Source organism: Poecilia formosa, unplaced genomic scaffold (assembly GCF_000485575.1).
Source record: "Poecilia formosa unplaced genomic scaffold, Poecilia_formosa-5.1.2 Scaffold363, whole genome shotgun sequence".
NCBI classification, from domain to species: Eukaryota; Metazoa; Chordata; class Actinopteri; order Cyprinodontiformes; family Poeciliidae; genus Poecilia; species Poecilia formosa.
The window spans coordinates 219,630-247,161 of record NW_006800302.1 but is presented as its reverse complement, the minus strand read 5'-3'; the positions used below and the strand labels follow the sequence as shown (position 1 = coordinate 247,161).

The 27,532-nt window shown below is 37.5% G+C and overlaps 1 protein-coding gene across 3 annotated transcripts in view; it reads left to right on the top strand.

Annotated features, from left to right (window-relative positions):
- Nucleotides 1–1,807: 1,807 nt before the first annotated feature.
- Nucleotides 1,808–27,532, top strand: part of nedd4a (NEDD4 E3 ubiquitin protein ligase a) — a 36,287-nt gene continuing 10,562 nt past the window's right edge. Inside the window, exons 1-14 of one of the 3 annotated variants that reach the window (XM_016662226.1) lie at nt 1,808–2,070; nt 4,101–4,174; nt 4,778–4,804; nt 7,009–7,087; nt 7,172–7,210; nt 7,418–7,471; nt 21,264–21,314; nt 22,475–22,536; nt 22,665–22,767; nt 23,173–23,333; nt 23,433–23,553; nt 26,716–26,880; nt 27,018–27,101; nt 27,296–27,415. In XM_016662226.1, the coding sequence (XP_016517712.1) occupies nt 2,020–2,070; nt 4,101–4,174; nt 4,778–4,804; nt 7,009–7,087; nt 7,172–7,210; nt 7,418–7,471; nt 21,264–21,314; nt 22,475–22,536; nt 22,665–22,767; nt 23,173–23,333; nt 23,433–23,553; nt 26,716–26,880; nt 27,018–27,101; nt 27,296–27,415 (1,191 nt within the window). In that variant the 5' untranslated portion in view covers nt 1,808–2,019. Of the gene's footprint in view, nt 2,071–4,100; nt 4,175–4,777; nt 4,805–7,008; nt 7,088–7,171; nt 7,211–7,417; nt 7,472–12,752; nt 14,189–21,263; nt 21,315–22,474; nt 22,537–22,664; nt 22,768–23,172; nt 23,334–23,432; nt 23,554–26,715; nt 26,881–27,017; nt 27,102–27,295; nt 27,416–27,532 lie in introns of those variants that run through there. The other 2 variants (XM_007574854.2, XM_016662225.1) reach the window with 2 other exon arrangements.

Genomic DNA, 27,532 nt, shown 5'->3' with positions numbered 1-27,532 from the left:
AGATGTGCACAACTTCTCCTTCTGTTTGCTGATTGGTTCGGTTGGAACTCTATTGGAGAAATTGAGCTCAATGGGAGAAGTCCCAGACGGAGCACTGAAGGGAGATGAGAATCGAGCGTAACTGCATAAGAAGGCAATAGCCAGGCTGGCATTAAGGTGGATATAGTGTGAAACATTTCTGATTTCTGAAATGTGCACAGAATGGAGGACTTTGAATTGGCTTTATGTTGTGATCCCACATAAAGCTCCAGCGCACAACTCATCTGGGAGGCAAAAAGGTAAAATGGTGCTCAATATACAGGCCCCTAACAGAAGATATCATTTCAATGCATACAAACCCCGTCCATCCCTGAGAACCCGAATTGTCCGGAACAATCACCAGGTCATCAGTTTTTAGTGTGTGGACGGGAAATCACTTTGAAAACTTGACCCTTCATTGTAATTTTATTGCTGCTACTTCTTTGGATATCAGCTGACTCATGTGTGAAGGATCTTTCCCAGGAAACATGATTAATATGTTTCCTGTCCACACAGACTGACGCTGAAAAAGGGAACGTGAAAATGATCAAATAAGCACGAGATTCAGATTCCTTTAAACCAGATAAAGAAAATGTTCATAATTAGCTAAAAGAAAGGTTTGAATATGTCAATCTTTGTTAAAATAATTTACTAAAATAAATTAATGGTTCAATAATTGTCCAATTTATTGAGTTGCACACGTGTCATTCTTCTTGTAAGCACTTTTTTACAATGTAAACTTAAACAGCCACATCTTTTACAAAAGAAATTAATGTTAAGGAGTACAATATAACACCAACATAGATATTTCTAAATACTGATCAACAATAATCAGAAAAAGACAAAAAAAACAAATAAAAAAACATCTGAAGTTGCCAGCAACAACCTCGAAAGTCTAAGTAGTCAGTTGGATTGGGCGAAATGGAAATAGCCAGTAAGTACACCACATGTTTCTTAACAGATCTTTTTACTTGAGTGACATTTTTGTCACAGCGTATTTTCACTACGCTGTCTTTTTTACTTTTACTTCAGTAATTTTATATTGAAGTATCTTAGTTGAGTAAAATGTCTGGATTCTCTACTCACAGTGAGTAACTTCACTGAACAAAGAACAAATATGTTTTGACCAAAAATTTACCAAAGACACACACCTGCAGTTTTTGTTAAGGTTTTATGTTTTATATTGAAAGAAACCAATTTGGGGAAAAAAATGGTTTTTCCTGATTTTACTTGTCATTTTGGTCCTTAAAATACCAAAATTTTTTCTTAATGTTATTTATTTATTTATAAATAAATATATTTATTTATTTATAAATAAATAACATTTATTTATAAATAAACTTTGTTTATTTATACATAAATTATTTATTTTGGTATTTATAAATATAAATAAACGTTGTTTATTTATAAATAAATTATTTATTTTGGCATTTACAAATATAAATAAACTTTATTTATTTATAAATAAACTATTTATTTATAAATAAAGTTAATTTAGTTTATTTATTTTGTATTTTTAAATATTAAATGATTGATAATTTGATCAGTTACTGAGTACTTGAGCAGTCATTTTACCAAATACTTTTTAAAAACTCTAACTAGAGTAATTTCTTGGATGGCTACTTTTTACTTTTACTTGAGTACAAATAAGTTAAAGTAAGTAAAGCTCTGTAAGAATTTTGGCAAGAAGCAATTTGCCAAAAACAGAATATTGTTATCTAAGAAGTGTTTTGTGGATTGATTTAATGTCAAAACGGCCTACCATACTCGGTTGTAGCAGGAACCCTGAACAAAAAAAAAAAGGAGGAGGAAGCAGGAGGTGGAGGAAGAGGATGGGTATTATTACCAATGACGATAAGGCCACAACTATCCACTCGGTCTGGTTCACGGTAGTTACTTGTCAGCGTAACCAGTCGGAAGGACTATCAGAGACGGCACACCTGAGCACATAAGGGCAGACTGTTCTTCGTGTCGCCCTCTGGGAGGAAGAAGAAGGATCTCATGATGGCTGCTGTTTCTGCCTCTCAGATCAGAGGACTCCAGGCTGACGAGGTAAACCAGAGTTAACTAAACGTTAGTGACCGAGGCTGCTCACGCGCCCCGACCGTTTGACATCTCTCCCGCTTGCTGTTATCCGGGAAGTAAACTTAAAAAAAAAACCCTGAAAAAGTAGTGGATAGCTATCTCAAACATAGGTTTACTTTCGATAAGTGTGATTTCGTGTCAGCTAAATGAGAGAAAATGAAGGGTAAGATAAGAGGGAAAAATCGATATGACTACTTAAGAGCTAGCTCGAGTTTGTCGGGGAGGAAGCCAACTGTCAACGCCTGCGTTCCTGCTGCTCGGCACGCAAACACCAAACTTTGATAAAACAGACTTTGTTTTCAGCAGCGGCTTCACGGCCCCACCTAGACCCATCACAGTGGGTCAGATTGATGACAGATTGCGATATCCCACGATGATCATAAATTTAATAGGCAAATCATGACTGGGTTTATGGGGGGGAATGTCCTCAAGCGCCAAGCGCTGTCAGGAAATTACGTCACCCATTCCCTAAACAATGCTTTTGTGGGAGGAGAGAAAAGCCTGATAGGATTCATGTGGAACTTGATCTACTTTAGTTGAGTTTTGTTTTTGGCCTCTTCTGCTCACCTGTATGCACAGCCAGCCCAAGGCATAGGTGAACTAAGCAGCAGCTAAAGGTCTTAATGTCACACAAACACAAGCGTGGTTTAGTGATTATAAGTTGGTGGAAAAACAAATAAAGCTAGTGAACATCAATCTGAATTTCCCCAGAAATAACCAGGATTAACTTTTCAAAAGAAGACTGCTGAAGATTACTTCCTTCATACCGACGGAAAGCTGTAAAGTTAACAACTCTATGAAGTCAACTGTCCAAAAATCGCCATATTCTTGCTCGGAGAAGGGATTGCTGCTTGATGCAGTCAACTGTATTGAAAACTTGTTGGTATAATAAACTGAACTTGACTGCATTGAATCACAACTAGTGTAATTTCAGTATGTCTAAGTGATTGATTTAGTTGCATAGTCTGTATATAAATCTTATCTGTTTGTTAACTCTGTCAATTGGAGCTAAAGCAGAATTTTTGTAAGAGTAAGAGGAACATTTTGATAGTTTTTAAACATGGACACTTCATTTCAAGTGCTAATAAATTACATAAGGGATTCAGCCAATGTCTGGTGAATCTTTAATCCTAGTTATAAACTATATTGATGGCTATATTCGATGTACAATGGGTTCTAAGGAGTATATTCCTTTTAAAGTAACATTATGCAAGTTTTGTACGTTTATAACTGAAAACAACTAAGATTATATACTCAATGGTTTGTAAAAGTATTCTATTTAGTTTGATCATAGTTTATTCTTCATTTTCTGGGGTCCAAGATGATTATTTATCGATTAAAAATAATATTTGTATGTTTCTTTGCAGTTTGTGCATTTTATCTAGGAACATTTTACTCAAGTATGAACCATAAACCCTTTTATAACACCAGAAAAATTTAATCACTGCAAAACAAGCCAGTCATCTGACGAAACATACTATGTTGAGCCAAAAATAACACTTACATACTGATGTATAGAAGCAACTATACATGCAGGTGACAAAAATAAATAAGTAAATAAATGTGCTGGTCTGCTCATAAACATTGAATCATCTTGTAAGCAGCTTCCTAAATTGTATGTCTTGTTTTATTCATCTTTAATTATTGTTATTTTTTTGGTCTAAATTTGTTCATTCCACATTTTGTACTCCAAGCCCCACTCAGGGTTACAGTCCTGTTTTTAATTTGACAGTTAGAAGCCACTTTTGTGTCATTATTAATTTAGCTTGTTAAAATTGAAATTTTTTGGTATTTCATGAATGAAAAAAGACAAAGAACTTAAAAATGAGGTGAAAATATCTTAATGTGTTTTATACCAGTGATTCATTGAGATTATATAACTTTACAAAATGATGCCTGCTCTGGATTAAACATCCATCCAGTCGTCGTTACATGCTTTAACTTTTGTTTTGGTTTTATTTCCTTGTTGTTTTTTTTAATTATTATTGTTCATTTAGGAAACGTCCAGAATCCTTAAAGTAAAAGTCATTGCTGGAATTGGACTGGCCAAGAAAGACATACTAGGCGCAAGGTAAGTTTTTCTTTTTTTTTTTTTTTTTTTTTTTTTTTTACAATGTCATTGCTTAAATGTAATATTTAAGTAAATGGAAGTTAGCTTGCTATTAAATAAACAATAAGTTTCAGTCATGACACAATAACAGCAGGGGGAGAAAACACAGCAAACACATGAATGATGCAAACTCCAAAAAACACAAATGCACCAGAAAAATGCTGCAAACAAAAACTATTGCCATCACAGAAACCTGCTATTAGTAAAACATTGATTTCCATCTCTGCACAGTCACAAGGTGTCATCTACCAGCAGAGATCTGCTTGAGGTTGTTTTTTTGTTCTATAGTGTCCTCCAAAATATTTTTAAATCCATCAGAAAGCTAGAAAACCTGCCACCAGCGTCCCGCCCGTGGCTCATCGGCTGCTTTTGCAAAACATTGCCTCGTAAACAAGAAGTGTTGTGTCTTTGTAATTCTGTTGAAAAATCCTTATTCTTGTGAAATGATTGATGCAGAGGTTTTTAACAAGTCAGTAACCACAGCAGGTACAGTCAAAACACTCAACAATTAAAACAAAACAGCATGATAGTGACTTCACCTACACCTTCTGTTTTATTGACAAGGAGTCAAGAGACCAGTTCAGTATATCAGTAAGTACTTTTTCCAATATATTGCTACAGACTGCTGTTACATTAATATTTAGCCCACTACCGGGCCTATCATGTCACTTCTTCACTATTCACTACTATTTACCAGAATGAGGTCAAACCAAGATCAAGTCAGTGTCCAAACCCTTTGTGTCTTTTCTCCAGGCTTTAAGAGCCAACAAGGCTTGTTAAAGAGTGTAGGAACACACCTTGAAAAAAATCTTCTGATTTCTTTTCAATTGTGTTTTTAAAATATTGGAACGTAACAGCAAAAAAAAAAAAAAAAAAAATTAAGGAAACAGAAATAACTGATTTGTTATGTTTAAAGATCATGCCCCAGGAATACTGAAATGAGTGACTGTGGTTTTTGGGAAGATACTTCTGGTAAAACTTTGGTGGGTTGCTAACATATTTCCATCTCTTTTATTGATTTTATGTTGGTAACTTATGCCTCTTCAAGACTTACAGATACAATGATGATCTCTTTTTTGTTGTTATTCTGAGATTTTTCTTCCTTCTTTTGTCTGTAACCCATGGTGCCTTTCAAATGTATGTATTTAACTCTAACATTTCCTCATTTTTGTCACATGACAAACAAAAACTTCAAGGGATTTTATGTGAAAGACCTACATGTAGTAGTGGATTACTGTGATGCAGATGAAAATTATACTCTACAAACAAAAAGAGAAATATTTTTGCATGCATTTGTATTTACTCAAATCAAATCTAGGGCAATCCAATGAGATACAAATGTTGCTGTCACCTCTCTTTTATACAGAGAGGTGACAGCAACTCACAGTAGATGTCACCTTTTACAATTCCTTTAACAAAACAAGCGGCTCCAATTTATATCCACAAGTATGTAGCCAATGCAATAGACTAATCCAATAATTATTCATGTAAGACCCAAAAGTATTTAATTGCTTTGATCTGATTTAATTTCTGAAAATAATGTAACCATAAAATCAAAATAAAAAGTGATGTGCAGGTTCTGATCTGGTTTCAAAATAATGAAACAAACACAAAAACAGTAACATCATTATTACAAAATAACAAATTAGAAGAAAAACACCAGTACTGTACAGTAATGTATCCGTGTTAGAACAGTACAAAGTCATTCCAGTAACAGCAACTACTGTTTATTATATGATCTCTAAATAGCACAACGGACTCAGCAGATAGAAAATAACGTGAAATTTGTTTGCAAACTGGTGCATTTTCCGTTAAAACTTCTAGGCCTGTCACAATAACCAATGTTTCTGAATGATTAATCATCCAGAACTTAACACGATAACCAATAATGTTGTTGTTTTGAGACAATTTACTAGTAACATAATGGTAATAATGCAATAATAATTCAGGAACACATTCCAATGAACATTTAAACAGTGGAAGTAGAAGACATTTTGAATATCCAAAGTAAATGACAGAAAAAACAAATAAAATGAATTATGAAGTCTCAGGTAACAAATTTATCCTTCAGAACCAAAACTCCAGACTGAAGACTTTTATTATCCATTTTATGGTAGAAAGAAACAAATCATAAGTCATGAAATTAGAAATTATTAAGTTTGTTTCAATTTATCATACCATTAACTGATTTATTGAGTATTGTGACAGGCCTAAAAGCTTCATGATTTAGTGAAGTAGCTTGAGAAATTGTACTAAAAGATGTAGCTTTACTTGAAAGTGAGATTACACTAGCAAAGTATGAAGCACTTCTAGGAATTCATTTCAAAAGGTGGTTGTACTGGTTGACTCAAAAATACTTTCCAGATTTTTTATTTGCAAAAGCATTGGATGTACGCACTACTTTGTGTTGGTCTAGCACATTAAATCTCAACATTGAATATTGTGGTTGTAACATGATGTGAAATAGTTTCAGAGGTACCAGTTGTTTTGCCCTATGCAATACCAAAACACTTCAGCAGTTAGACTTGGGTAATGAATAATGTAATGTGCAAGATGGATGTGGCTTCAATGAACTCTAACTCGAATCATTACCGCTTTAACTGCAGTCATTATGTGAGCAGTGAGTCACCAGAGCTAATGTGGCTTTGTGTTTTTTCCTGTTAGAAATCAAACAAATTATGTTTTGCTTCCCTCAGAGATAAATAAAAAAATGTTACAGAAGAAATGAAGAACCAAAGCAAATCTTCTTGATTTCTAAGTTTGATCCCATACTTCTCTCTGCTTTTCTGTTGCAGTGATCCGTACACCAGACTGTCTCTTTATGATCCCGTCAATGGAGAAATCACAAGTCTGCAGACTAAGACCATTAAAAAGGTGACTAAACAGCACCTGAACCTGCTGCATTTTATGGTATTTGTATAAATATACATGTTTTTTCTTATTTCATGTTACTTGAAGACTCTGGATCCAAAATGGAACGAAGAATTCTATTTCCGAGTAAGTTTCGCTCAAAATATAATAAGTCAACAACCACATTCAAGCATGGATGCATGTACATTTTAAGCTTACATTGTTGTTGTCACTAATAGAAGATAAACTGTATAACTTGGCTTATATTTGAAAGCATGTTAAAAATGTAAACAGCCCAGCATCCCTTGTTGAATTAGTAAAGCTGGAGCCATTCTGATCTGCTTTGTGTTTCAGGTAAATCCCAGGAGCCATCGGCTTCTGTTTGAGGTGTTTGATGAGAACAGACTGGTAAGCTTTTTAGATTTGTTCAGCTTATAATGATTCAATGTTCCCATGTAGTTGTTGTTTTTATTTCTTTTGAAATACAGTAAACTTACAGAATGTGGACAGGTATACTTTGTATCTCTAAAGATCCAATAACAGATTAAATTCATGTAAAGTGAGGCATTAAATTCATTAGAACAAACTTTCATTCAGGCTGATCTCATTAGAAGCTCTATTTCCCTCTAAAGTCAAATTTAAGTCAGTTTGTCGAATGACAACCCAAACATAAATCTTGCATCGCCTTTCTTGGACTCTTGTGGATGTGGCATAGAAATATAATGAGTTGTTCTTGATTGATGGCAGCTGCTGCTGAGGTGATATCATGTTCTGTGTTTGGACACCATAAATGCCAAACAGGAGAATGTGTCATATTTCCATAGATGCGGGTATCCTCCAGTCAGTGCAAGAATGACTTTGCTTTGTCTGCCTGTCAAAGATGCAGGAGGCCCTTATTTTGCCATATTATGCTGGATATTGCTGGAAACTTATCATAACTTATTACTCTGCTCTGCAAATAAGGGTAAATCTGGCTTCTGTTAGATCATCCTAACGTCTGTGAGGGTGGGGATTAAGAGCTGTGGATCAAATCTGGAGTTTAGTTCAGCTGTGGTTTAGTTTTGATTCTTAGGCAGAAATGTATTGAATGCACACTGTGTTTAAGGTTTAGCGAGTACTCCTTCATTTAACTTGTCATCCCACTAAATAGCATGTGATCGTCACATTTAGTTGTATTCTTAAATGTATTGATATTTATTGACACTGTCATGGAACCAGCAGTTGAAAATTAGTTCAAATGATGAGAAAAATCAGCTAATTGGTTAGCAGACATCAGCCATCAGAGTTTAGTGCTATGAGTCAAAGATGTTATCACAATATTTTCTTCCAAGTCTTTGCTTTCGTCTGGTTACATTGAAACCAATGTTACCAAAAAACATGGTAACATAAAAATAAAAAAAACTTTACATGCGATCCATGGAAAGCTTGTTCTAGATCAGAGATCCTCCACCTGTACTAACCAAGGAACCGCCTATCAAATTCAGTTTGTTTAGAGCCGCAAAACCTGTACAATTCCTTTCACTAACTACCTGCTATATGAAAATACTTTGTAATTTAATTTAAGCAGCATTTGGTGTTTTAGGGCAAAGAATAATCTCTAACTTTTACCTAAAATTGAGAATGAAAACACTTTCTTCATAGAAGATTTTAGAAAACATTATAATTTACAGTCTAATTAGTATAATTTGTTTAAAAATTCTGTGCAAATGCTACTGAAATCAGACTTTTAAAATGACCTTCATCTTTTTAACACTGCTACTGTCCTGTCCTTTCTGTCCAAACTCATTAAGAGTCACTGTGGACGTCCTAAAGAGCCTAATTCTCCTCTCTGAGTTTGCAGAGTAACAGAGAGGCTTTTTGTAGCAGGTTATCACAGCTCAGCCCAGGTTCGTCCTGGGGCACAAAAACAGTCAGACCCCACTATAGCCGGCTCTTCCTCCTCACCGTGTCTCTGTGTGGATAATGGAAACATTGTAAAGCAGTTGGTCAAGGCGAACACCTCATCAAATATCGCCTTACTTCTCCTATCCGCAGCACTTAGTTTAATTAAATTGTACATTTTCTTTTCTTTATCTCTTTAGAGTCATGATGTACTCTGTTATAAATATGTACTGACTTTTAGGGAAAATAAAAAAAACATTATTTATTTTACATAAGCTTTCGATATACCAAAGCTTCCATAAATGATTCTCTCTGGTTTTTCAGAAGTAGTGTTGAATGCAGCCCCATCAGCGCTAAATACAGTTTCAATTAACTGGTCTTACTGGTAGAAACTGCTCTGCGATTACCAAGAAACGGCTCTTTAGGTTCCCAGAAGAGCAAGTCGGGGCAGGACCATCTGTGCTCTTTTTTCCCTTGAATATCCAGTTATATACAAACTGCATGTGAATATATGAGCAACGTTCTGACGTGCAATTACAGCTTCAGAATAAGAAGTTATTAGCTCCACTTTATTTTTTTTAGCTTTTTGGGTTTTCGCATTAATTGCACAATTTTTGTCTTAAAGTGTCAATCTGTCATTTTGGCATAATGCTAAGTTATTCATAGAGCACCACAAATATTGCCAGCTGTTATTGTGCTGCATGTGGTTATTGTTTGTAGACTGGGAGGTTTCTGGAATGCGTCACCACATCACATGTTTACAGTCACATGAGAACATGAAGTTAGGCGTGGCTGACTCAGATCTTCCTCGTCACACTCCAGGTAGATTTCATGGCGCATTGAGGGGCATGTCGGTGCGGTAAATGTGCTTCTGAGTGGATGTGTTTGTCACTGCTTGCCTAAAATACAAGGAACTTGTAACTTCCTTCTTTACACTGCAGAGTCTCAGTTTCCCCAAAGGCAGAACACCATCTGTGTTTCTATAGAGACTCCATCTTGAATATATTACCACCGCCTGCATAAACAGATTCAGAAAACGCCCCGGGTTTGCAGGTGAAAAATAAATTGGGCGAACAAAATTCACTGAAGTATTTACAAAATTGTTGAACTAGAGGAAGTGCTCCTTGTTCCTGTGAAGATCACCTTCATTCTGTTTATGCTGATGTTTACATTGCCAGTTTCTGGAAGGCAAATGTTTTGTTAGAATGTATGCAGGACCCCAGGTGGTAGTTTTATTTGCACACAAACATGCTAAAAAGAGTATTTTGTCATTAAATAATGCAAAATTAAGGGAATAACCCACAGCATACCACTCTTTTATCTTCCCACATTCTCAGTTCCTCTACCTGCTTACTTTAATTTTCAATGGAAAGTTAAATTAACATCTACGTCATTCATTGGCTACATTTACGCAATAGCAGTGCCTCCGAGCGGTTTCTCTCCCTAGAAAATGAAAAAAAATTATTAAACATCAGCGTTCTGAGTCATAACTGTCTTAACCACTTAATGTTCAGCAGAACATGTCTTCACCTCAAACTAACGTTGAAACAAGCAGCACATCCTGTTTCTGTCACCAATGGAGGACTTGAAAGTTATGGGACTTTATTGTTTTTGTTAATCAGAAATGGTCCCTGAACTCCTTTCAGACTGATGTGACATTTACTGTCTTGTAATGTAGATTTATAGGAGATTCTGCAGATTGATTGTAATATATATATTTCCTCCAACCCACTGAACAAATTAAACATTTACATTTGTGGTGTAGCATTAAATCTCACTTTAAAAGTTTTTGAAGCAAACTTTCAACTTTTAGAAAGACGTCTGCTGCTCTGATTCAGTTTGGAAATATTTCCAGTTGTAAAACACATAGAGAGTGTCATCCTCTCACTGCTGTGAGGCTAATAACTTTACAAACATCTAACTACAAGCTTTAAACTGGCAGCACCTCTGTTAAGCAACCAAATGCATCTTCCTCAATTAATGGCTTAATAAAGACATAAGCCATTATTTCAGGAAAATGACGCCATGTCACATTATTTAAGCCGGAGTAAGAATAATTGTTGCTTTTCTGGTTTAAAGAAAGACAATAGACTATTTTTTTTTTAAAAAGTGTGAACACTTTAATCCTTTTTTTATTTTAAAGTATTTCAACTTTAAAACTTTTTAAATTTTAACTATTGTAAACTGAGGTCATTTTAATCAACACTGCAGTGCAGTAGGCTAAGCCTCATAAACTTTTATAGAGCGTATAAAAGTTGTGTAATGTTGGGTTACTTAGGTGTGAAAATGCTAGACTTTCATGCCTGAGTTTCAAAACAGCAACTTAGACAGTTAAATTAAATTTACTTTTAATATGATTCATATTGTTCAAAAATTAAACTTAATATAATACCAAATAGATCATAAAAACCCAGGTTTCCACTGGGTCCATATTTTACAGTACTACTTGAAAATTGTTGATACAACATTGCCCAGCTGTTTACTAGCTTTGTTTTTTTCAGTGTCGCTCCATACCCCTCGCTTAATGAAAGAAAAACCCACAATGGTCACAGAAAGAACTTGAATCTGATAAAGGTAATGATGAATAAAAATTCCATGAAAATGAACAAATGAAATTCAGGCATTGCTTTTCAAACACGCTTCAACAGAATTACTTTAAAAAATAAACCATTGTGGGCTTTTCTTTGATCAACTGAGGGGTACCAACAATTTTGTCCGTGTGTATCAATGGTGAATGTCTTTTGTGCTTTCTTCCAAATATCATCTGCCACAGAAAGCTGGCAAAAGCCCATTTCTTTCAGTGGCAGGGTGGTTGATATGCAAATTATCAGGAAATGAATAAACCCATTAGGGGCCAGTTTTTCCTGTTGTACCTGCTGATAAATGTAAATATATTTTTCTTATCCTTTGCCAGTGAAAGTACACCTTTCTGGCTCTGCTTGTGAGTCTCTGAAGGTTTTATTAAATAAAACGTCCCCAATGTCTACTTGGTTCTTATTGATTGTAAGCTACTTTGTATTGTCAATATATATTGTAGCTAATGTCCATATTTGGGCTCCTGTCTTATCATGTGGCTGCCACATCACAATCACTATCAAGTTTGGAAAGTGGGTTATGACTGTCCTTGCTTCCGCCAGTGAGTCATGTCCTTATCCTGGCTGTGTCTCCTACTATTAAACATTACCTGGACGCTGATTTGGAAGCAGAGTAATGGCCTAAAATAAGTCGGCCACTGCCCACAATAGACTGCCATTAATAAATTGGACTGTCAACATCTATGAAGAAGAAATAAGACCAGCATAGACCGTTACATGAGGTGTCATGTAACCAGTGTCATACCACTTTAATGTCGCAATGATCACGCTTCTTTCATCCCTCTGTCTTCTGTTTTCCAAACGGTCATACCTAATTCCTGCATAGGGTGTTTGACTACGTTTGTGTGTGTGTGTGTTGTGTATATTTTCCAGCTTGAGCCTCGCTTGAATGCAGAATTACACTGGCATTCATTCTGTTTGATTTCCTGTAATTCTATAGCAGCGGGTAAAACTATTTGCGGGGGGCACAGAGCGGCAGAAACATTAGTGGCATAGCAGCAGCAGGACTCTCAAGTTAGCGGCCAGAGCTTCAGTCTAGGATTCAGCGTGGAGTACTGCCATGGTTTTGTTTGGCTGCCTTTTTCATTTTTAAGTTTTAGTTTAGCATTGCTTTCTGCGTAGGGCAGAGGCTCCTTGAAGAGGATCGATTTGGCTTCAAGGGTCGCCTCTTTGGGTCATCTCTTCAAACCGAACCAATGGCCTGCTAAAAGCTGAGATCAGCCTGCAGAGGAATGTAGCTTGTCACTGGAGCTATTTTGGCAATGCACAGCCACTAATGATTGAGATCACAGAGCAGAGTGCGGAACAGTTGCTTTCTTCCACTTTTTTTTCCTACCAGCAAGTTTGATCATGCACCTCTCACCAGCGCTGCAGGGATTAGAGAGTTAAACAAATGGCACGTCAGCTCCGCTTGCATTTCGCGTCAAGACGAAGTAACACGGACCCCCTCTCTGAAAGCCTCAGCTGCCATGGTGAGGAGAGCGGAGTCGGTGTGTCAGCGCACGGCCCCGCAGAGAATCTGGCGCACAGCTCAGTCCACTTGAAGGTGACTCCTCTGTCACCAGAGTTTGCCAGCAGTCAGAGCTCTTCAGTCTTCATACCCAGGGTTAACTCCGGAGGCAGCAACAAGAAGAGCATTCTGCAAATCTCGCTGCAGCCGTGCGGAAAACCAAGCGGCGAGTTGGAAGGGAGCGCGGAGGATGGAGAGGCCGGCGTTTGTGTCGGTTCTGACGGGGGATCGTGCAACAGCAGCATGGCCAGCGACGCCGGGTACTGCAGCAGCAACAGCATCTTTGAGCCGGAGCTTCCAGAAAAGCACAGGAGCAACCAGGAGAGGCCCCAGGTCTGCCGCAGGTCCAAGGTCCCGCTGCGGCGGTGCTCCTCCCTGGTCATTATTCCAAGGAGCCCTTGCAGCACGCCGCCTGCGTCTCCCGTAGGATCTGTGGCTCTGTTTGCTCTGCCCCCGTTACGGGGATCTAACCAGCCGTTTCTCCAGGCACCTACCAGTGAATTCCTCCAAGCAGACGAAGAAGTGACGAGTAAAGAGCCCAACATCGCTTCTCTAAGTGGCCAAAATCAGCCAAAAGGAAACTACTCATCCGAGCTTAGGGACTCAAAACACACGGTGCACTTTAACATCCCGCTAGAGGATGAACCAAAATGCAAACTGGAGGACAAGACTGCAGGTATGGAGCAGTCCTCTAATCTTCACTCTAGCAGCGTGATGCTACGCTTTCCCCACCAGAGACCAATGGCATCGGCTAAACGAGCCGCATCTGTGGCTTCGGGCAGTTCACATCTCCCCAATGCTCATTACCCGGCTGGACTCTCTGAAAGACAAGGCGAAGCCCACAAAAAACTTTATCGGAGTACCTCTGCTTGCTTGTTTTCCTCATCTAAGCAACCTGAGAAAAACAGTAGAGTCTGTTCATCAGGGAAGGGTCAAGGGAAACACTGTCATCGTGCCATTCAGAGGAGCTTTTCCCTGGAGGTGCCTTACGCTAACACCGGGATTTCATGTCACGTTTCAAACCCAAAGCTCAGCAGCCCTCTTTCCCCACATGTACACATTCATTTGTCTCCTTGCTGCCCTGCAAAGGTTCTCGCTTACCCCAACAACTTCAAAAAGAGCCACAAAGGAAACAGGGAGGTGAGTGTTTAGATTCGCTGATGTTTCCTGACTGTAGAAAAACTCATGAAAGTTGTTTTTTTTTAGAGGCATTCTCATAATGGCCCTTTGACAGAGCTCTGTGGATGTGATGACAATGTTGTTAAACTGGTCCAAGCGGATTCCACACGGTTTTGGTCTGACTTGTCACAATGCCTTCCTGACTGCTGCTTTTACATACAGAACCGAAAAACAACACCAGGCTTTTATGAATAGAAACAACAAATGCAGATATATTATTCAAGTGTTAATTTTTTTTACTTTCTCGTTCTGGAGTCTGTGAAACTCAGTGTTACCCTTTATGCTGCTTTTAAGAGTAACTGAGAGCGTCTCTAACTCCAAGTCATGTATTTAACAAGCTCAGTGTGGACAAACATTCGCAGGTGTTCAGTTACATTACAGTAAATCCGTCAGGACATTAGTTTCCAAGAACCGCTGAAATAAGAGAGACCAGCTCCCCTCCGTCTTGGAGGTCTCTTTCACGTCTGTTCAAACTCAACTGCAGAATAATATTCCTTTTTCTCCTCATTAATCTGATAACCCTATGAGCGATCAACGTATTTACCGTGGTTATTTTAAGTGTCGGGGAAACGCGGTGCCCCCTTTGCTGATATAAATAAGGCGGCTCTGAAATATCCCCCCCGACTCCAGATAGTCTGGTGGTTGAAGCACGGCCGGCTCCTCTGGATTCAAATTTAACAGCATGATACGAGAGCAGCCATGCCAGCCAGCCATCTGTGGACACGTGTGTGTGCGTGCGTGTGTGTGTGGGGGCAAAGACTGTTGGCCTTTCCCAGTAAACGATCGGATGGTGTGTTAGCTTCCCTGTGGGTCCCCCCCCACCTCCCACTAACCAGTGTTTGTGAAATATCAGGTGTCGGTCTCCCCCTACATTTAGCAAGCTGTCAAGAAAGAAGGCCTACCTGAGTAATTTGTCTTTTCCTGAAACGTTTTTTGGACTTGCATACTGAATACTGTCTCATTATTACCTCTGATGACTATTAAGGTGACAGTTTGACTTGGTTGGTTAGCAGCACATCACTCCTACCTTTTGTTAAACATCAGTTTGTATTTTGTACGCCTTTACCTGTTCTGAAGATTAAATCACAATTTCTTTAGGTTTATTTTTAGGTATTACTCTTTTGAGAGTTACTCTACGTCAGTGTCTCTATTAAATCATATATTTTCTCCAGTCATGAACAGCCAAAAACCACTAAAATGTTCCATCACACCATTCTTGTATTTTCAAATCAGTTGAATAAGATTCCAAAGAAAGAGCTGGAGAGTTGGTAGATTTCTCTGGTTTCAAGGTAATGAAAGTAATGCTGCGCACTGCAGATCAGCTATCTGAAAGGAGCCTTGTCTCTTTTCCCATTAAAAGAAATGCAAATGGTAAATATTTTCAGACACAAAATCTATAATGCAGCCAATTGCAGACTTGCTGCATAATTACTAATTAACCAGATAAAATAAACTTTTTATACTCTGAGTGTGGAATAAAAATTAGTGCTGCCCTGCCTTGTTGCTGCGCACTGTTTGATATTTTCCTTTCCGTAAGATAAAATAGACTCTCATGAAGATATTAATCAACCTAAGTCAACTTGTTTTTAGAGAAAGCTACTGTCTGAAATGTTTTCTTCAACCTGTGTATCACAGTCATAATAAATGACTCTAACAGAGCATCACAACTGTAATAATTAGTGTTTGTGTGTTTGGGCTGCAGTATTAATAGTAGTTGGTTTTCTATTTTAAATAGAATCTGTTACTTAATGTTGTAGGTTTTAATTTTTACTCTGGATAATCATGCCATGGTTATAGTGACATCTAACAAATACACAAGAGACAAGAAAAGGGAACAAGAAGTATTTTAAGCTTCAGTTCTCCAATTACAAAATGTCTAAATTAGCTCTTAGTTAAACATTTCTACTTTTTAATATAATAATTCATAGAATAATTATTGTATAACATAGTGTTCATGCAAAAAAGTGGTATAATAGTCACTTTGTTGCAGAGTGAGAGCACCGTTTAGAAAAACATCAAATTCAAATACTTTCCCCTTCAGGTTGCTGTTAAACTCGCTTGCAGCGATGCAACTAGCTGTGAGATTTAAATAAACCTTCAGCTTTGCTCCTCTTATCTGTTTTGCCTTCATAACTACATGTGCTCCCTTGCAAAGTTAATGAACAACCAGATGTGGCTGTGTTACACAACTGAGGTGGAAAACATGACTCAGATCCCATTTCTGCTGCGTATTTTGGACGAATCTTTGTCATAATTTTGAAAACCATCTTTAAGCAATTATAGATCAGTTTACATTGTCTAATCGGCTCTAATCTCATCCTACAAATGAATAATCTCGAGGAATTTAGCTTGTATGGCACTTGGACAGTGGATTTACTGAGGACCTTTTTAGGAGGATATGGTTTTGTTACGTCATTTGGTACAAATTCCTGCAGGAATGTTCTCTAAAGACGTCACACCCCTATTAGGAAAAATGCCCTCCTCAACTCCAACATATTATTTTCCAGCCACCATTCTGGAAAAATGTGACCTTTCCTTCCTATTGGACTTGAACTAATTATGTTTATACTACACATTTTCCATGAGAAAATTAAGGCAGAAGTCAAATGAACAAGTGGATCTCAAACCGTGACACACTTCGGACCATCGCCACACAGTTTAGTTTGGCCGCTCTCATAGCATTTAACTGGGCAGCTCTTTCTCCCACCTGTCAAAGCAGTTTGTCATGGCACATGTAAGACGTATTTCTGAGGATGCAGGTTGCCTCCAGCTTATACGGTTTCTGATCTGGTCCTAATGTCAGCCCGTAAACTGAGCAGCATTTGGTGTCACCTGAATCTTCAGGGATGCCCTGAATGGAAATTTATCTGTCATTATAATTTTAATTTAAGCGCTTGGTATGCATCCAGAGCTTCTGTGTTGTTGTTTTTAAATCTGCTTCACCAGGGAGGCTTCCAAGAAAAGGATATGAAGAGTTAAATGATGGGTAGCAGATGGTAAACACTGTTGCTAGTGACATTGTACTGAATTAGCCAGCAAAGTATTTAGTCCCAGCATGTGTGGCAGATTTGAATGTGCTGACGTCTTTTTTTTTTTTTATTATTTATTAAAAAATATGAGTTAGCCTGTCACAATAATCAATTGATCACATGATAAATTAAAACAAACTTAATTATTTCCATTGGTATGTTTTATCATTTATCTCTTTCTACCAAAAACTGGATGATAAAAGTCTTCAGTTTGGTGCGTTGGTCTCAACTAGCCCTTATTTTGATTACGAAGACTTCAAAATTAATTTTATTTGTTGTTTTGTTTATTTTGAATATTTAAAATGTCTTCCAGTTCCAGTGTTAAATGTTCATTAGTTTAAAGTTTACTGATCTTTTAGAATTTGCTCCTCCATTATTATTTTGCCATTATTTAAAAATGATCTCAAAACAACAATATTATCGTTTATCACAATAACCTCTGGAACATTTTATCGTCTAGCAAACTTTGTTATTGTGACAGGCCTATATGTGAGACGGTATTATATGTACAAAACAATTAGGACAAAATGTCAGATTATTTATAAAGCATTTTAAAAATGGCTATTAACTACACCGTGTTGTACAGTATCCTTAAAATTACATACTTAAAATGAAATGGTACAAAACAAATACATTCTTCTAATTTAATTTTGTTTGTGTTTTCCAAGAATAACCATGCCAATGATTAATGTAGAGATAGATAAAATAAAATACATGAAACAAAGGATAGATAAAATGCCATAAAAAAATCAATAAAGCAATAAAGTAGAGTAAATAATCTATCTAAAATCTGAAAATGGAAAGCATTCGATGTGTAAAAATTAAAGCAAAAGCAAGGCCGTGGCTTTAATCGGGCCATAAGAGCAGCTTCATTGCTCACTGGTTTTTTTCCAGTCTGTCCATCTTTACTGGAAGGAAAAAAAAGCCACTTCCTCAAAAGCTGCTGCTTTATTGATTGAGTTAAGGTGAGGCTCAGTCAGGTTTATAAACTCTGCTCACAGATTACTGCAGTCGTTCTGCGTAATCTGATTTCATTTTATATGTGTTTGAGATTTGTTTTGAGAACATTTCCACCAAATTACACAGAAAAACCTGCTCATTTTTAGTTTATTAGTATAAAATGAACATATAAACAAGTTAAGCAACAGAGTTTCTATGTTTAGAGAAACACAGGCTTTATAATTCATCTTGGGTTCAGGCGATCACCCAGTCAGGACCTTTTTAAGTAGAAGGGTGTGTGAAAGATGTTATTTCTCAAATTGTATAAAATCATAGCTATTTATATATTTAAGTATCCATTAAGTTACCACTTCCTGCCTTCTTGGAAGATGCGTCCACTTCTCAGTATGGAAGCTCATGTTTTAGACCGGACATCCACTATGCTGCTGCTAATTCTCAGGTCAGGACCTTCAGATCCAAAACAGAGTTTCAGACATTTTTGGACAACCACAATGTCCTAAAAATTGACATTTTTAACGTTAGAAACATTAAAAATGTCACTGACTCACCTGTCCATCCTGTAAGATGCTGTAAGTTATGAGGCGTTTATTGACAAGAAAAATATGCAAGTGGTTTCTGCTCCAGGATTCAACGAATGAATGAATTTAAACTGCATGAGGAACAGATTGAGCTCTCTAATACTAGAGTGTAGCGCTTTTCTCTTGGTAAAGCGTTACACAGGCAATTTATCATTTAGCGTACACTGATCCAGTTTCACTGCAAAAACAAAATCTTACCAAGTATATTTGGTCTAGTTTCTGGTGCATATAACTTACTACATTTAAAATAAGACAAAACTAAGTTCTAAGTAATTTTTTATTTTAATAATTCCTGAATATTGTTAAAAAGTACTAGCTTCACTGGCAGATTTTTCACTTAAAATAGGGGGAAATGTCTTGATACAAGTGGGGAAAAAAATCTGCCAGTGCAAAAAGTATTGATATTAAGGAACTGACTTAAAACAAACTCCTGCTGAAAAGTTACTCATAAGTTAGTTTTGTTTTTTTCAAGTGTAATATTTCCAATAAAAACAAGACAAAAATACTTGATTTTGTCCTTTTGTTGTGTTCGTGGTGGTTCTTTTCCATTTCAGTAAAATAAGAGCGCAAAACAACTAAAGCTGCAAAACAAAGAAAATGACCTGCTTCCTGTTTTTCAGATTTAAGATCTGCTTGTTAAAACCCAAACAATTGTTGATTTATGCAATGAAATCTATATATTTTATACAGGCAGCACACTAATCCAGAACAAATTCAGCCCATTTAAAAATAATGTTTGTGTGTGATTGTATTTCAGGAAGCGCTTGGTTTCCGTCAATCCTTGTAAACGTAAACATTATGTTCCATATGCTGCTTCAGCCACTGTAAATACTATAAACAACACAATCTAGTAAATTGCAGGGTGTGCCTGAAGAGAGCTGGATTTGAATGACTGGAAATAAACCCGGTCCGAATGGCACGACTCTCAGTCCTGATTAAGCTCTTGAATATTCGTCATTCAATATCCAGTGCGTTAGCGTGCAACTACCGGTTGGAAACGGAAAGTTTCCTGAAAGAAAGGTCACAGTTGTTGAAATGCAATAAACCACACTCCCCTGTAATAAGACGTGCAGCATAAAACTTCAGATAAATGTCTTGTAAGAGATGAGCAAATGCAGTGATGACTAATATGATGCTATACGGCTTTCGTACGAGAGCTTGAAATACTTGAAAATGTTTGAATGACCATTTTGGAAAGCGCTTGATATTCAAACTGCACAGTTTTGTAATGAAGTACAATCCACTTTATTTTGGAAACATTATTTACATTTGAAACCAGATATTGTCGTACACCTCATGAAAAGACACATTTTTTATTATTATTGCCTGGAGTTGAATTAAACTAAGCTTTTTATTGTCAGTTAGAATCACCAAAATTATTTCTATTTTCTAAATGCTAGAAAACTTAGGAGAATTTTTATTTATTTTGCATGTTGTGTTTTTAGCATTCATTTGAACAGGAAGGTCATTTATCTTAACACGATTTGTTTGGCTTGTTTCATTGTCAGTAACGTTTTGATCTGTGTAATTGAAATGAAGGTTGGCTTATATTTTATACGCCAAACAAAGTTACTGAAATTAGATTATTTTTAGTGTTTTGTTCTCAGACCAGTCAGGTGTGAGAGAAAGACATTTCAAAACACAACATTGTTTTAGTTTCCTTTCTCTCTGCTGTAGAATGTAGAATATTATCAAAAGACATTATTACCATTATTATATTATATACTAGTGAGTTGGAACTGTCTTTTTTTTTAATTCATTTTGAAAAACGTTCATATGAAAGAGTTTGAAAGCTTCCCTTGATGATGCCTGAAAAGTGTTTGAACCCTGATAATGAGACTAAAACAATGTAGTTTTAAAGTCACTTCCTGAGTTTTCGGTAAGATGAACGGGAGCGTCTTCCTCTTCACCTGTTTCTCTCTGTTGGTAATTAAAGGCAGGACGAACCAGGTGTGTCTATTTATGTAAACACCTGTGTGACCTGTCGGGAGGGTTGATTCGGACACGAGGCGGACCCCCGCTGTGCATTGTGCTCCCCTACCAGGCTGCGGGACCGCCAGGCGGTAAACATGTCCCGCGTTTAGAGCGGTGACACGGCATCTGGCTTATGCTGCAGTATTTGATCCTGGGCTCTCTTGTAATAACACGGAGCAGTTATTTATTGGGAGCCGATAAACACATTCCTGCTAGATGAAGTGGAGATATATACAGAAATGCATTGGTTGTTCAATAATGAACGATGTTGTGTTTGAGCTACTTCTCTGTTTACTGTAACATGAGACGGCTGCTGAGAGGGAGAAGGATGTTTAGGAAAGTGGCAGAAATCTTTCCAATCAATTGCTGCCTGCCAACTCCATGTATTTGACTGATGTACCTCGAAGTGGTTTCAGCGGGAAGATTTGGAGGACAGTCTCGTTGATGTTTGTTTTGGGGATGAATCTCATGTGTCCCCTTGTCTCTCCTTTTCAGACACGTGATGACTTTCTTGGACAGGTGGATGTTCCTTTAAATCAGATACCGGTGAGTCCTTGTCTTTAACGAGGTGTAACAACCCCTGTGGCTGGTTTTGTTTCACTTACCCTCCAGATCATAATTGTAAAACCAAGTGAGCAGCATTCACATTCTTCACTGCCAAGTTTTAAGAAAATGCAGCAGAAGACAAAACATAGACTGGAGAAATTACTGAAGACAAGATTTAGACTCAGACAGGCTGATCTAAGTTACAGATTTTAATCACAGAAACTCCAAAACTGAACTAAAATGGTAAAAAAAAAGAGGATTTTTTTGAGTAGCCCCGCTGTTATGATTTCACTGCAAGCCTCAAAATCTTATGAAGTATTTTTAATGCAAATATCTTAGTACACTTGAAATAAAAAAATAACTTTCAAGTAACTTTCCAGGAAGAAATATGAGCTTGTTTTAAGTTAAAAGTTTCTTAATGCTTTCAAAAGTACTAGTTCAGATTTATACATAGATTTTAACATTTTCAATAATATGAAAATATAATTTTTGATCAATTTACTAATTTTATCTCATGTTTATTCCTTTTGTATTTTGAAGCTCTGGTAGCTTCTTACTGGGTGTTACATTGTTTTTGAGGAATTGTTTTCTCAGTGTTTTTCTTTTTGTTAATTTCATTTGTAAATTATGGCTTCTGCTTGTTCAAATTGATTTTGTAAGAACATCCCCTGGAAGGCGAGCAGCACTTCAGTAACAGTGCAGCCAGGAACACGATGTACGTGTAAAGGATGTGTAATAAATATTATTCACAGAAAAAACAAAATAACTTAAAGTGACTCATAAAACTTCAGAATAAATCACCAAGACAGGGACACTAACTGTTCACATATCCTTACTCTTCCTGTTTGTTTGGATATTTATTTTTTTAAAGATATGTTTTAACTCTCTCTCAGTCTCACCTGTGTCTCCATGTAAACATAAACGTGTGCCCTTATTCGGCTGTCAGTTCCACTTCGTTTTCTTCAGTTTTGAAAACACGGCCCGCTGTGTTTATGCTGCGTTTCTGCTTATGTTTAATTGTAAATACAAATTAGCCGTCATTATCCGACGCCACCATCATTCCACGTTGCCATGTCTTTAAAAATAATGGTGTTTTAATGCCACGTTAAGCAGCGGGTTAAAGCTTTGCGCTTTATTTTTGTTGCTTTTGTTTCCTTTAGACAGAAAATCCTAACGCACAAAGACCATACACATTCAAGGATTTTCTGCTCCACCCACGAAGGTTTGCATTTCATCACACTTTCATTTTACTTTTGAGCATTTCCCCGTTGACGTTTCTTGGCTTCATCTAAACACGTTTTCTGTTTTTTTTGTTTTTTGGGGTTTTTTTTGTTTTTCTTCCCTGGTCAGCCATAAGTCCAGGGTCAAAGGTCATCTGCGTCTCAAAATGACCTACCTGCCGAAGAACCTGGGCTCAGAAGAGGAGACGGCAGATCAGACAGAGGACTCGGATGTAAGCTAGTGCTTCGTTTAGTTTTTCTCTGCAGAGATGCTTCATCTGATTAAATCATCACAAACAGATTAAACTTGAGAGCATCACAGCCCACTCTTAGAGCGTTATTCTGAATATTTAATTTATTTTTTCCTTTTGTTTTTAGCTAAATTTTAGTTTTATTTTGAGTGTTGATTGTGGGTGACCAGTGTTTGTGTATGTTTTCATATGTGCAAAACTCAATAAATAAATATTAAAAAAAATAAAAGGTAGTGCCCAAGAGGAGATGCACATTTTGCAGATTTTTATTCGTAAAAGAAAAAAAAACTTAAACCAGGAATAATTTTCCAGCCTCTTGACGTAGAAATAAAAACTGTAGTTTTCCACATCTGTACTGAGTGATTTAAATGTTTTCCTCCTGTGCAGTCGGGCTGGGAGCTTCTGGACCAGGACATGTCGGGCCCCAGGCAGAGCCAGATGCTGCCTCCTCTTCCTCCTGGCTGGGAGGAGCGGCAGGACAACCTCGGCAGGATCTACTTCGTCAACCACGTGACCAGAACCACGCAGTGGCACCGGCCCACCATGCAGTAGGATATCCTCCGCGCCTCCATGAGTGACATCATTTCCTCAGATTCATTCCCCGGTGGATGGGAGCCAACATGTGTTTGTGTGTCTGTTGAACAAAGGCAGAGCAACGGGGAGAGCCAGCGGCCGCAGAACAGCAACACGGATGTGGAACCTGCCTTCATCACACGCAGACAGATCTCAGAGCACGACGAGAGCGCCACGCCGCAGGAGTCTCCAGAGGTAACACCGTTCTGCTTCCTGTCCAGGCCCACAGTGATGTGTCCTAAAGAAACTCTTTAACTGATCCTCAATTTTTATTCTGCAAAAGCTTTTATTGCTTTTTGACAGAACCGAAAACTCAGAGAATTAGAGCTACAGCGGTAATGAAGAGGAGACTTTAACTAGACCCCATCCTCTGGGTCATTTCCAATAAAGTTATAGGGATAAACTACACCAACTACACGATTCATAGAAGAAGTATCGCCTGCGTGAAAAGAATATTACTGATTAGGGCGATAAATCATTTTTATCGATTAACTGAATTTTTGACATTTGAGTCTTTATGGTAAATCAGGATGTTTTTCTCCAATCCACTCCTTGTGTTTCCACAAATCAGAGCGATTCATTTTGTTTGGCAGCATTGTTTTACAGCTTCTCTACATTTGGACTTTGAATTCAGGGCAACTCTACAACGGGATATTAAAACCTTAAGGTCTTTCTTTTATTATGATGAGATTAAAGTCATAGTGTTGTAATAATAACACTATTATTATGTGTTACCAATAAAATTACCAATAATGTTGGTAATTTACCAATAATGTTGGTAATAATTACCAATGATGTTGGTAATTTACCAATAATGTTGGTAATTTTATCAAAATACCACCATGAAAAATGACACAAAAAATAAATGTTGAGCATCTTTGAAGTTATACTTTATCAGTTTTACAGATAATAAAATAATTTATATTTTAACACATCGGCATCAAATTATTATCAGTGTCAGGACTTTGAAGCGATTGCGCCAACAACTGAGTCTGTTTAGAAGAAAACCACAAAGACAGAGGTGGTTATGCTGATATCTAGAAGCTTTTCTTCTCACGAAACAATTTTTTTTCTCTTAATTTTAAGACATTCTGGCAAAATTGCATCTTTATTCTTCTAGTATTATGACTATAATATCGTAATTAAACAAAAGTTCTCATAGCCGGACCCTAGTACTCCAACCTAAAACTCACAGAATGGATGACTGAAATAAAAGCCACTTTTTGAAAATATTCCCCATCAGTTGCAATTTCTATTTTAGAAAAGAAAGATCTACATCAGATCTGATATGACAAAGATTTTATTTTTAAGCCATGCTGCCCCGCCCTGTTGCTGATCCATCAAGCTACATGACGGCTTGCTAATGCAGCGAGAGTTTAATTCACTCTGCCAACATGTAACGTTCTGTAATGAAAATGTTTGTTTCTCAGCACATTTATCGCATTACTTCAACTCACAATCATGCAAGTTAAGAAAAATTAACAGGTATCAGCGACTCTGCCTTGCTGCTGTGGTAGTAATAAATAAATAAGCATATATTTATTTAAGAGCTTTTAACCAAATAACAGGAGTCTTTTTGTTTTTGTCTTCTAGCATCTGAATGTATTTTACCCTTAGGTCTCAATTGTTTTTGGATGATTTAATGAAAGTTTTAACTCTGGGTGTAGTTAGCTCCACCTTAACGAAACCGATGACTTTCAGCTCATAGTAAGCCTTTAATCGTGACACATGGAACAACCCTTTGGTCTAAAGCTTAAAAATAACACAAAGGCTCTCCCTTATGCAACACTTTTCATACCTGCTTATGACACTTGATTGAATTTATTTCCAGAAGTCACACATTCTCTCATGAAAACTTAAACTCTATTTCTTATGATGCCGCCAGATTTATTAGTTGATGTGCAAGAAACTCCAAGATAAATTATCATTCATCACGCTTTATGAGAATAAGCTGCAATCCTCTCACATCAGCATTTCAGACAGAAAGCTGAGGGAAACTTTGTTCCATTACCTGCCTGAAGCCAAACAGATGACGGCGAGTGACGATCCGATCAGCCTGGTGGAAACGACACACTCCACGTATTTAACTCTACAGGTTTTAAGAAAGAACAAATACAGAAAAGAAGAGACTTAATCTTCGACTTGTTTGGACCTGAAGCAGTCTTCCAGTCTGTGGGATTAATTGTTTAAATAGGTTCCCACTTACCAAAACATTGTTTTTATCAATAACAGTGTTGTGTTGAGAAACTGTTATTGTTGTTCAAACTGGATTAAAAATTTAACATTTTTAACAAAACAGCAATAAAGCTAAGTTAACTTTGACCTCCTGCCTTGATGTGGTGCTTTAAAAACATTTAAATAAATGATTCTTTGCTTTGAAGGGTGTTCTGAATAAACTCCTGTTAGTTTAATCTTACATAGCATTATTGACTGGGATCAACAGAAACACAGTTGATTACGAAATGTGTTTGTTTTTGAGGGAAAATAAACTTTAGTGCCATATTCCAGTCAGATTTTCAACTAGACCACATCAGTGATGTGTTGGTAAAAGTTGCAGACGACATATTGTGTACTTAAACTTTTAAGGCTTGATTGAACTGGTTCAGGTGTTTTGGGTTTTCCAGACCTCAGAGGTTTTATGTTGACTGTATGGAGTTCCTCAAGGCTCCATTCCCGAGCCTTGGCTCAACAGTATCTAAATGCTACACAAACTTATATTTCTGTTTCCACATGGACTTGGTACCTTACACTCTCTAAGTGTGTCTGTAATTAAAACATGAATGAGTGGAGAATTGTTTCTGATACCAAGAAAGTTCAGAGCTCAAACAGGGTTTTTTTGTTTTCAGATCTTGTGACACTAATGGCCTTTTGGTCAGTAGCTCAGTTAGCAGCACGGTTGTCTTGCAGCAAGAAGGTTTTTGGTTTGAATCCTTTCTGCGTGGCGTTTGCATGTTCTCCCTGTGCTTGTGTGGGTTTTTTCTGGGTACTCTGCTTCCTCCCAAAGTCCAAAAACAGTCCAACAAAGTCTGTCCTGTCTGACTTTGTGTGTGTCGAAGCACTGAATTTAAAATCTCTTCGTTGCTCTGCTTAAAGGTTTTGAACCGAATACACTCTGCAGACAACGTCCTGAAACCACGAGGCTTTCAGAAACTTTAAATCAGGAAACACTACAGTTTCAAAATACAAGAACGTTTTATGAGTTTATCTGCATTTTATCAGTGTTGCTTCTTATCTAAATTATATTTGTCTTACTCTTTTTTGTTTTTAAAGTATTTTTTCTTGTATTCCTTTATTTCTTGCTAAGCACTACTTTGTTTTGCTTCTTAACCTCACAGTTTCTGTCTCTTTACGCTCCAGAGCTGGGAGATCCTCACAGAGGACGAATCCACTTTGCACCCCAGAAACCATCAGCTCACATCGCCCGCGTCCAGCGAGCCGCCGGAGTTCTCGTCGGTCAACGACGAGAACAGGAACCATCGCGTTTCAAGATCCTCAGCTAGAGAGCTGCGCAGTTCACAGAATGTGAGAAGCACGAGGTTCCTCTTACTGAAATTCATAAACAGACTAATGGGAGCCATCCGCTTCCACCGAGAGGAAGGGAGGGAGGCTAAAAGCTGATCTGCACTGTCTGATAACAGATTTCATGTCTTCTGCTGCAGAATCACATGAGTAATTCAAACCATTCCAGCCTCAGAGAAAGTTCGCAGACTTCTGCAAGAGAGGAACAACCTGCCAGTCCTGTGGTGGGTACTTTCTGCCTCCACAAAAGGTTGACTAATCCGGTTTCACTTCACCACATGCTAAACTACTGGTGCCTCTGCTACGCCTCAGCTCTCAAAGCTGCTGCTCCGTCTTTCCCTGCTATACAGTTGAACTCAGTGTCTGTCCACATGGGAGGCGTTACTGATCAGTGTTATTTATTTATATTGTTCCATAGTTACTTCCCTCGTCCCCTCAGTTGCCTCCAGGCTGGGAGGAGAAGCGTGACAATAAAGGAAGACGCTACTATGTCAACCACAACACCCGAACCACCACATGGGTGCGACCAGTCGTTCAGGTACAAAGCTTTCTTATTACTGCTCACTTAGCCCATTTTATTTTACTGCAGAATACAAAGCAAGTGGAGATTTACACCCTTAAGTAGAGATGTGCCGATCAGGTTTTTTCCTGCCGA